Source organism: Saccoglossus kowalevskii, chromosome 18, assembly GCF_978046115.1.
Source record: "Saccoglossus kowalevskii chromosome 18, keSacKowa6.1, whole genome shotgun sequence".
NCBI lineage: Eukaryota > Metazoa > Hemichordata > Enteropneusta > Harrimaniidae > Saccoglossus > Saccoglossus kowalevskii.
This window is the reverse complement of record NC_140658.1, coordinates 26495536-26507419: the sequence shown is the minus strand read 5'-3', so window position 1 is coordinate 26507419 and position 11884 is coordinate 26495536. Positions and strand designations below refer to the sequence as shown.

Below are 11884 nucleotides of genomic sequence, written 5' to 3'. Positions count from 1 at the left end.
ATATTGTCCATCAATAGAGGGCAGCAGAGTACTTGGAAACCAAATTCGAGGTAATTTATGTATATCTCGAAACAGTGCAACATGTATGCCTGCAGAACGATTCCCCAAATTCATGCTTGTGAAGAGTGTATGAATTGGGGTATATTAGTTATAGGGATGGGTTTACCTTGTCTTCATCAGTGTTGAATTCTATGTCACAGGGGAATGAGAACAAGATCTTATAAACATCCCTTCACTTAAAGTACACTTTTTACCACTGTATTGTTTATTTCACAGCTGACTTTTTCAATACTCCATTTCTATAAGACCCACTCTTGAAATACTTGTGATATCAAAATAACGAACACAGGTGTAAGCAATGTAGTTCATCATTACGATTGTAATAAATCATTCAAAACATTTATTGATTAACAATTACAGATATCAGTGAAACACCTGTTCATGTCACATAAAAGCTGTCACTAGAGGGCGCCTACACTAAACAAAATGGTACAACGGTACACAATCACATATCTAAAGATGTTTTATTACATACAAGAAATATACATCATTGGGGGGGGGGGCGATCATCAAAACTGACACATGGGGGGGTTAGGGGTAAGGGTAAAAGTTAATTTCATACTGCATGTGAGAAACTACAAAAGACTGGCTAGAAACGGACGGACTAGAAACAGACACGAGTCTGTAAAACATTGTACATGCGATACAAAAAAAAAAAACGGACAGCATGAAAAGTGGAACTGTACACAGAAGTATGTAAAAATTTGAAAAGAACTAGTATAGAGATTTGTACAACACTGTTGAAATGAATAAGAGAAAAAAAGGAAATTTTTGAGAAACCAATTATAAATAACTTGGGTGATCCATGTGTTTATTTTAATGATAATCCACCCCTTAGCAACAGCAATATTTAAAGAGTCACTTGAATATGTAAAACAACTATTGTATCAAGATCAATCGGTTAACAAGTCTTTAGCACATCAGAATACTATTATGCTACCCAACCCAAATAGTGTGTACCTGATAGATGCAAATAGCAAAATGAATGTACCGTAAAATCTGTATTAGAAGCCGCATCCCTAATAGAAGTCGCACCCATTTTTTTTGAATAATTGAGAACCAAAAATTCATCATTTCTCATATGTGTAGATACTCTATTAGAAGCCGCATCCCCTCTGTTGCATTGTACCATTTTAATAGAAGCCGCGGTTTCTAATACAGATTTTACAGTACTCATATTAAACAACTATTTGTTTCACCACCTTCATAAAACAGAATTTTTTTCGCCGAAAATGTTGATCAATTCCTCTAGCTAATGAGAAATTATTTTCATTTGGTCCAAAATCAACAACAAAATTATAGAAAAACACATTGAAATGTTGCACCTAAAATTAGGAGATTTCATTGAGTCAAAGGAGGATGTCAGTTATTCATTCAGAAAATAATTAAGACTGTGGTCCAGAGAAAAAACGAGTACTAAGCTTCATTTTTTTTACAGGTAAACCAGGATGTTATTGCTCCCCCATAGCATTATGATTTAACAAAACGGCATGCAAAATTGCGTCAAATTTTGAGCTCTGAAGGTGTTCAAGTTTGTTAGATGTTTTAATAGACTGTTAAGAAAAGATAACATGCTGAGTTTTACAAACTACTCTTAATTAATATCACTATCACACCTTGATATTGGTTGAGTTATCCTTGAATAAACTACAAACAGGAGACAGTTATTAAATTCTATGTTTTGTATTATTGTTAGCCTGACCACCAAAACTAACCTTTTTGCTGAAAAAATAGTGCAAAACATGTTTTTTTCCCCCCAGAATTAGTTATTCAGTTTAGATTTCCAAATCTCAAAATACTCAATAGCAATTGTAAAAAAAAATTCTGATTTTTGTTTTCATTCAAAACAAATCTTGTGTAGGATTGAAATGACACTACAAAGATTTTTTAACAAATTACAAATTTGATCATTTGTAGACAAGGGAAAGACACTCTTGTATTTGGAGGATGTAAACAGACTAGGACGGATAGTGTTTATGCCATGAAGAGTTATTGGAATGAATAGCTAGGACTGGGGGTAGCACCACACCATTGTCCAATAAACTTCAATACATCTTGACATTCTGAACTATGAGACATCTGAAATAAATAGAACAGTCTTTGATTATACAGTGTAAATATAGTAGTAATTGTTCTGCACTTTTTTCTTATATTCTTCAATATTTCTTGAAATAAACCCTAATTTTGGGGCCAACAGACAAAATTTGAGTCAATTTTCAGTTTTTACTCAAAAAATTTAGCTATTATTGTCCCAATGTTCTGAAGGAACAGACTATAAACCAGACTATTTTGTAAATTTGTGATGGAAAGAGGAAACTGGTGGTGAAAAAGTTAATATAGTACAGAGTCTATCAATCACATCACCATACTTGATTTGTAACTCTGGAAAGTATAAAAGTATGCTCCCAGCATAAAATGATAATATCATATGAGCTTTACCATTAACTTCAATTGGCTTTGTTAGGTTTAGTAAAGTCAACTTAAAGCTGTTTTTTAGTTGTGCAACATTATGCCATTATGCAACATAATTATCATGAACACCAACATTTATTTTATTCCTTCCAGTCTTACCTTAGTGGCCATCAGGAATTTATTCCAGTCATCTTTATTAGCTGCCTTTCCAGGTCGTTTGAATTCTAACTTATTACGGAGCACAGGATAGCCTTTTGACAAATACAAGATAATTTTTTTTGTTATTTGGTAGCTAGTACGTGTATCTAAGTGGGCTCAATTGAGAGAAACTTAATCCACTACTCACTACTACAAGGATACAGTGATGTTTCATGTGTAGAGAACAATAATTGCACATGTGACAGACAGTTTTACGTCCCCTACAACTGGATGCTGTTCTCCTAACTATGAATGTCATATGTCTGTCAAGTCAGCTGTATATACCGGTACATATTATATATTGCTGCTCAGTGGGTAGCCGACAACAGGAGTCAAGCCCGCAATCTCTTCATGCTGCACAGACATGCTAAGCATCCAGAGATCACATGATCTGGTTTTCCAACATCCTGCATTTAAACTGACAATGAATGGAGAGTATTTTGCTTCCCTTGAAGCCAGCCCTTAGGTCAATATTTGATGACATTTACATGGCATATCATCCATCAATACCAGGCAATTATATGTGCAAAGCACACAATGTGACATTGGTGGCACTATAGCACCTGAGGTGAAATTACCTGATATGACACATAGCAGTGATCTAATGCCTATATTGAGAGTAACATGACATTGGTGGCACTATACCACCTGAGGTGAAATTACCTGATATGACACATGGCAGTGATCTAAATGTCTGTATTGAGAGTAACATGACATTGGTGGCACTATACCATCTGAGGTGAAATTACCTGATATGACACATGGCAGTGATCTAATGCCTATATTGAGAGTAACATGACATTGGTGCCACTATACCACCTGAGGTGAAATTACCTGATATGACACATGGCAGTGATCTAATGTCTGTATTGAAAGTAACAAGACATTGTGACACTATACCATCTGAGGTTAAATTACCTGATATGACACATGGCAGTGATCTAATGCCTGTATTGAGAGTAACATGACATTGGTGCCACTATACCACCTGAGGTGAAATTACCTGATATGACACATGGCAGTGATCTAATGCCTGTATTGAGAGTAACATGACATTGGTGGCACTATACCACCTGAGGTGAAATTACCTGATATGACACATGGCAGTGATCTAATGCCTGTATTGAGAGTAACAAGACATTGGTGACACTATACCACCTGAGGTGAAATTACCTGATATGACACATGGCAGTAATCTAATGCCTGTATTGAGAGTAACAAGACATTGGTGCCACTATACCACCTGAGGTGAAATTACCTGATATGACACATGGCAGTGATCTAATGCCTATATTGAGAGTAACATGACATTGGCGGCACTATAGCACCTGAGGTGAAATTACCTGATATGACACATAGCAGTGATCTAATGCCTGTATTGAGAGTAACATGACATTGGTGGCACTATACCACCTGAGGTGAAATTACTTGATAAGACACATGGCAGTGATCTAATGCCTGTATTGAGAGTAACAAGACATTGGTGACACTATACCACCTGAGGTGAAATTACCTGATATGACACATGGCAGTGATCTAATGCCTGTATTGAGAGCTACTAAAGATCCTACATATGTGTCTCTCTCATCCATGTCCAAGATCTGTTCTACTTTCTGATCCATAGATACAGCCAACACCCATTCTTTAACTTCTTCTTTCTTATCCTCCTGATAGAGATTAAGATAATAAGAGATTAATTATCAAAAAATCTAGTCAAACTATTCCTGGTATCAAAACTGTTACAATGATCAGATTTTGTTAACATTTGAAGATAAACAAGCCTTAAAGTTTGTTTCAACTGTACTTAATGAAAAATAAAATCCTAAATAAATGATTATTAATTTAGTGAGAGGCGTTCCCAGTATCGTGAGAATAATCTTAGTTCTACTATGTTCTTGAGGTCGATACTTACTGATACTAGTTGTCTTTCTGGTAATGGGACTTCAAATGGTATATCAGTTTCTTGGAAATCACTATTATCTAACATGTCTAAGGAACCTTCCTCAATTGCCTGCAAACAAAATAAAGAAAAAAATATTATTCTTACTGATCAGTAGTCATAAACAATGCCTGTATAATACATAGTGTTCTCATCAGCAAAATGCAAACACATGGTAATTAATTTGTATATTGTTATTTAATTTGCATGTGGCCAAGCAATGCTTTGTAAAATGCTTGAAGGGAAAGCTGGCAATCCTGGGAATTACACCAAGTTTTTCCTACTTTTTTTTAAATGCAGCAAGTAAATTACTTGTAATGGAAGAACTCTGACACAGTTAGGGGTGTGAATAATTAAAACATGCACACAGCAAACATAATTTATTCATTTAAAATAGAACCCTCTTCTCATCTACCATTAACAAATGTTTTGTGAAAACAGAAATCGAAATCATCTTCACCTCCCCTGCCCCTGAATGAAAAAAATTATGTTTGTTGTGCGCATGTTTTAATTACACACAGCAATTATTTGATTTCCACCATGATCTCATTACACTACATTTCCCTATAATTCTAGGTCAGCATTTATAAAACTCAGCTAGACTAATATTGTCTATCTCTGAACACACTGGGGAATGAACCATTGGCATAATAACCTTCTTTTCAATGTATATATTATATACATCATGTCATCACTGTGTGGACTGCATGCAGAGCAATACCTTGTGCTGATTTACTGTTATATTAAATATTTTGATACTACTGGAAACTGAAAAGGTCAAAATAAATCCATGTTCTTAATTTTAGAAAATCTTCTCTTTTACCAGCACTTTGGGTGAACAATGCGTGAACTGGTATATTTGATCTTTAAAAAGCACATCTCCAGCTGAATCACATGTAATTTTTGTATGCGAGAAAATTTAAAAACAACTTATTTTGACCACCTACTCATTTTTGTCAATAGTTGAGTGCATGCACTACTAAGAGAAAATACGATACACATATGGAATTGAAAATTACATGAAACAACAATGTAGGGATGGACCATTATTTCTGATGGGGGAATGTTGTGTGTGTATGTATATGACATATACAACACAGGGAAGAATGGGGGAGTGGATAGTCTACTGTATGTTTATTACTTTCAATTATTTACAAGTCCATTCTCACCTCAGTCAAGTCCAAGTATCTATTGAGAAACACAAATGCCATGTTGTCCAATCCTTCTCTTTTAGCTGCAATGCCTGCTTCATAGAACGCTTTATCCGCTGGAATGATTTCAGTATGACGTAATAAAGATATAGACAATTTAGCAGACAGTGTCTCCTGTAGGAAATGAAAAATGAATTTATATTATTGTTAAGCTACATACCCAAAAATATAATTCCAATTAATTAAATTTGAGACTTCTATGAGAAATGATGAATTTTTGTGGTTCTCAATTATTCAAAAAGAATGGGTACAACTTCTGTAAGTAATGCAGCTTCTAATACAGATTTTAAGGTATTATGCAGAGTATACTCCTCACTAATCACAGTACTATATGCATAAATATTGATAAACTAGAGATGATATAAAGAGCTGCCATGTGAAATAAATTCAATATATTTAATACCAACAACTGATGACATACAACCACTTCTGTTGCTTATAGATTATTTTAAAGCTGATTTATTTGACTCTACAAATTAGCTAATTAACATTATGCGGTTTAATTAATTAGCGTTAGGCATTCAATTACAAAACATGCACAATTGACCAAACTGATATTAACAAAATATTCAGAAAGCAGTTAATTAGTATGCAAAAATTAACACACACAGATTAATTATTAGGTTGTATTCAACATTCAACTACACAAAAAATATCCATATACTAAGTTTTAACTAATTTGAGCAAACTACTACAAACTACTATTAAGATGCTGAAGTTAGTTAATTACGATGCAAATTATTATAATTATTATATAAATGCAAATTATTATATAATTATTATTATAATTAATATGCATAGATTTGTACCATAATCTAATCAGGCCTGAGTTCATCACAAAGTATTTGACAACAAAATTAAATGCCAAACCATCCAGTGGTTGTTGAGATATAGGTGAAACAAGGATTGATAAATCCATCTATCCATCCACGCATACATACAGACATTGGCATGACATAGCCTCTCTTTGTGTTCTGTACACAGAAGTCCAAAACATGTACTGTAGAATACTTTATTTTCGCTTGGAATTTATTTTCGCTATTTTTCGCTGAAGGGATGATTCCGTGAAAATACAATCCAGCGAATATACATTTTTTCCTATATTTTACATTAATCTCATCAAAAATCAGTGAAAATAAATTCCAAGCCTAAAAGCCTTTTCAGCGAAAATAAATTCCAGCGAAAATAAAATATTCCACAGTATTACAATTTGAATACTGGGTCAAATTAGCATCACTGTATCAGGAAGGTCGGCCTCACACCAAACTCACTATATAATTATGTATTTATTTGGTCTATTTTCATGATTACTGTTTACATTCTTCATACAGATTTATTTTAGGAGCAACAATGGCCTGATGATTGATCAGTATTGACTAATTTACCAGTCATGCATGCAATAAGTGCACAGTAGCACAGAACTCAGTGTTTTTTACCCTGTTCTTATTTTTGACATCTACATCTGTAACCTTGTATTTTTGCAATAACGGTATTATAATTTGATGGCAATATTTAGTGATAACTACTGTGACTTGTTGTCTTACAATAAGTTTGTTCATAATATGTTGCAGTTTCCTCAAACTCTCCCCATAAGTTACAGTACTAACCAAAGCCTGTTGACCAAGACATGCCGATCTGCATGCATAATAATGCGCTATCAGCAACAACGTCTCAAATTCTTCATGCTGTGGGCTCTTGGCTTCAGATGACTTTGCTAAATTCTCAGTCTGAAAAGAAAAAAAAAATTGATTAGTAAAACTACTGACTTATTGCAATTGAAAATTGATTTCACAGCAACAGTGAAAACTGAGTGAACAGAGAAAATTTGATTGGCTTTATAGAGAGCATTTTTTATATAAGATTTCCAGTTCACACATGTTTACTGTACCTTAGTTTTACACATACAATTCTGATCCAAGGAAGACATAATATTCAGGTAGAATAAAAGAAACTTACCAAATCCAACAGCATATCTCGGAGACCAGCCCATATTTTGTATGTTTCAGGTTTGTCTGTGTCCGGTGCTGAAAACAGCTCCATGCAGATACGCTTGTAGATATTAAAGTTCTATAAATAGAAAAAAATTGAAAGCATACAAGATAAAACAAGCCATGCATGCCACAGTTCCTGTTAGTTATCAAATTTAAGATATATAGTTTTGTTTATAGTAATATAGCTGGAATATAATCATGTCAGGAATATGATTTTTTAATATTAAAATGATTGACATTTGTATCTGATCGTCAAACAAGTACTTGTCCATATTGAGAGATATTGCTCTGGAACAGCATTCAAAATCAGCCATTTTGAATACATGTATATATATATGACATGATGTATAATGAATATATAAAATTTGAATATATAATCAGTCAAAACAAGTCGGAAATATGGGTCTAAAAGCCCATTCATTAAAACAAAATGGCCGCCAGTCAGCCATTTTGAAACCAATCTGAAAAATAAAATGACGTGCATCAAGAACCTGTAATGTCTAATGTATGTACCAAGTTTGAACGAAATCGATCCATAAATGCCAGAAATGCTTGATATTTGATGATTATTAGCACAAAAATGACCACCATTTGGCCATTTTGAATAGGATCGTCAAACCAATATATCTGGTGACATCTACATCTATGACATGATGTATAATGAATATTTAATATTTGAAAATAATCAGTGAAAGCAAGTCAGAGATATGGCATGAGAACCACATTCATTAAAACAAAATGGCCGCCAGTCGGCCATTTTGAATCTTATCTGAAAAACAAAATTATTTGCATCAAGGTCCCATAGTGTCTAATGTATATACCACAGAATCCATCTGTAAACAGCCGAGAAATGCTTGATTTTTAGGATTTTTTTTGCACAAAAATGGCCGCCATTCGGCCACCTTGAATCAGATCGTAAAACAAAATGATGTGCATCAAGGTCCTATAATGTCCAACATATATACAAGGTTTGAACAAGACCCATCTGTAAACAGCTGAAAAATGTTTTATTTTTAGCACAAAAATGGCTGCCATTCGGCCATCTTGAATCAGATCGTGAAAGAAATTGACGTGCATATGTATAATATCATGTATGATGTATGTGTGAAGTTTGATTGTGATTGGTCCAGGCATTTCTAAGATGCAGGTCCGGACGGACGGACGCACACACGCATGGACACATGGAGATCAAAACATAAGTCCTCGTTTTCGAACTGCATTCGAACGGGGACTAAAAAGACACCCTATAGTACTAACAATTTGAAAACAATCTAAAGTAAAGTCTATGCACACTGCCGAATGAATGTTTTTCATTTGTAGAATATAGCATGAATATAGCATTGAACAGACAGCTATCTGTGTTAACAATAAATTATGCCAAGCGGGGACACTTCAGAAATTATACAAAGTAATATTTGAAGGATCTGACTGAAACAGGATTACAATGTACACACCATATACTGATTATTTATGTTCACAATGATTGGAGTAATTAATGTATAAGATCAGTGTATGACAAATCAATGTTAATATTTATTAACACATTACACTTGAGAATGACATGGTACTGTGAATAATTTTAGGGAATTGGATATTTTGAATCAAACAAAGTCACTTGGGTTAAGCTTAAAGGTAAAGGTTAGATACAGTTATATTAATTCAGAGAAATACATGTAGGCAGGGACATACTGAAAGAAAAAGACTGGCCACCAGGAGCCACTTTGAATTGAACAAACAAAATAATACAGTTTGATTGAAATTTTCCCAGTCATTCCTGAGAACCGAAGTACTTGTAGTTGGATTCAAACCTACTTGACATCCATATTTGATAAAATTAAATACAAAATGATATGTATATGTATGATAAATATGCATTATTACACATCTAGTACTCTCCCAGTAGAGGAAATGACCTCTTTTTTGGCGTTCGACTCCAGGTAGGAATCTAACCACGGGTCTTATGCAACAAATACCATATTGCCAGTGGTACACATTATTTGTCCTAGAAGAAGCATAACAGGCTAGGAAAAAAATTCTCTGTTTCTTGTTTCATGTAAATTTCAAAATGATGCAGCGAGGCTAAAACAGGGGAAATTTGAGACAAGTGCGAGTACAAACGCATTTTGGAATGCTCTAGAAGGAAAAAAACGTCTGAGGCGCATAGTTCAAAATGATGCGCGCGGAAACGAGAAACAGAGATATTTTTTTTCTCAGCCTAAACTATACTGTCGACTGATATAGTTTGTGAGGCCTAGTCTGAAAATAATCTGATCCACAATACTGGTATAAAAGAGTTGGATTGAAAATATCGTCACAAAATGAATTAATCTGAAAGAAGTTTTACAACAATTAAAGAAGTGATTGTAGAAAGAACCACCCAAGGTACCTTCCTGAAAATATCAAAGCTACATGACTAATAGTTTTTTACAAAGAAGTTGAAAATGTAAAGTTGACACCGAGAACGGACAATCAACAATATGAATATCGCTGCTCGACTTCAATGACAGCTGGACTTATTTTAAAGGTCATCGCACCACGTTCTATTCGATATGGGACTCATAACGACGTATACAACATGTGTAAAATACATTGTTTATTTACATGAAATTCGAACACGCGCTGCACGACGAACACCGCGCTTTAAACTAGATCATACAAATATTTTGACCATAGACACAGCTCTGTCATTGTGTAATGACATAAAAGAACTTACCTGTTGGTTAGCCGGAGCTCCATGACTCACATACAAATCCAAAGCCTTCTGGATATTGTTTTCTTTAATCAAATGAGTTGCGTACAGAGCTACGTATTTATGCAAGACTTTATATCCTTGTTTCTCTGCATTTTCAATACACTTGTCCCATTGTCCACGGTTCACATACATGTCCAGTGCAGCGATAACATCAACAGCAATCAGCTGGTTTAACAAAATATGAATTATAATATTGAATCACTTGGAATTCTCAGCACCATTGTGGTGAGGAAACATGTGCACAAGATTCAGCAGTTTTCATGACCAAAATGAGATGTACCAGTAAATACTACATACTTCAAGTAAACATGGTGTATATTATATTATAAACTTTAAAGTTTCTCTTTAACCATAAAACTGTTTTTTTTTTTGTTTTTTTTTATGATTAACACATCTCCTGCTGAAACACCTACACAACACCTAGTTAGAGAATTAAAGGGGAAAAAATGGTGTCAGCAGGCCTTGTGTCAATCAGACTCCTTTCAATCTGCACATACTTTCTAGAAAGAATGTACAATGAGATTTTTATGAAAAAAAAATGTGAAACAGTGTTGGAAGCAGGGAATGAGACTAAATAAATCATACCGATTCAGCTTTTCCTTGATCCTTGAGAAATTCTTTATATTTCTCATCAACATATCTCTCATATCTGGGATCCATTTCCTTGGCAACTCTCTTAGCTTTATCCCACTCTTCTCCTTCAATGAATGTTTCTATGGCTTCTTTAATCATGTCAGCACTCAGATACAATTCAGCTGCAGCACTGAATCTTCCCACCTCTATCAGTCTTGGACAAACTAACTTAGTGACTTCCATGGCTTTGCGCACTCCCATGAATTTGGCTGACAACTCTGCAGCCTGTACAAGATAGTAACGAGAGTTTGTATTTGTAAGCACTACTGTAAAATGACTAGTTTTCAATGGATTTAAATTTTCATGATTTACCATTTCAGGCATATTCAGTGGATTTTAAATTCACGGTTTTATCATTTAGATAATGTGTTCTATGCTAAATTTTACATATTCACTGGGTTTTGATTTAGTGCATTTTTTAATCGGCGAAATAAGCAAAATTAAAACCCAGTGAATAATTAATCCTTTCACAGTATCACAAAATGTAAAGAACTTCATACAAACAATTGACATTGCAATCTGGACAATATTTTGAATCAATTTTTAGAATATCATTGTTGTGGTGATCTACAATACATAGGATGTATGTGTTTTTTAAAGGCACCCAAGGCCAAGACTTCTGAAAGTGCCTTGCACTGATTAAAATTATGAAAGAATTATTTATTTTAATTTTAAATTGCATCAAAGC

At 34.1% G+C, this 11884-nt stretch overlaps 1 protein-coding gene across 1 annotated transcript in view; it reads right to left on the bottom strand.

Moving 5' to 3' along the window:
* Positions 1–383: 383 nt before the first annotated feature.
* LOC100376289 (intraflagellar transport protein 172 homolog) overlaps positions 384–11884 on the bottom strand; it is a 35954-nt gene continuing 24453 nt past the window's right edge. Inside the window, exons 30-38 of the mRNA XM_002739705.4 lie at positions 11149–11421; positions 10525–10728; positions 7777–7887; positions 7428–7547; positions 5779–5934; positions 4583–4681; positions 4184–4337; positions 2632–2723; positions 384–2139 (exon numbers count right to left, since the gene is read on the bottom strand). Coding sequence (XP_002739751.1) covers positions 2050–2139; positions 2632–2723; positions 4184–4337; positions 4583–4681; positions 5779–5934; positions 7428–7547; positions 7777–7887; positions 10525–10728; positions 11149–11421 — 1299 coding nt within the window. The 3' untranslated portion in view covers positions 384–2049. The remainder of the gene's footprint in view (positions 2140–2631; positions 2724–4183; positions 4338–4582; positions 4682–5778; positions 5935–7427; positions 7548–7776; positions 7888–10524; positions 10729–11148; positions 11422–11884) is intronic.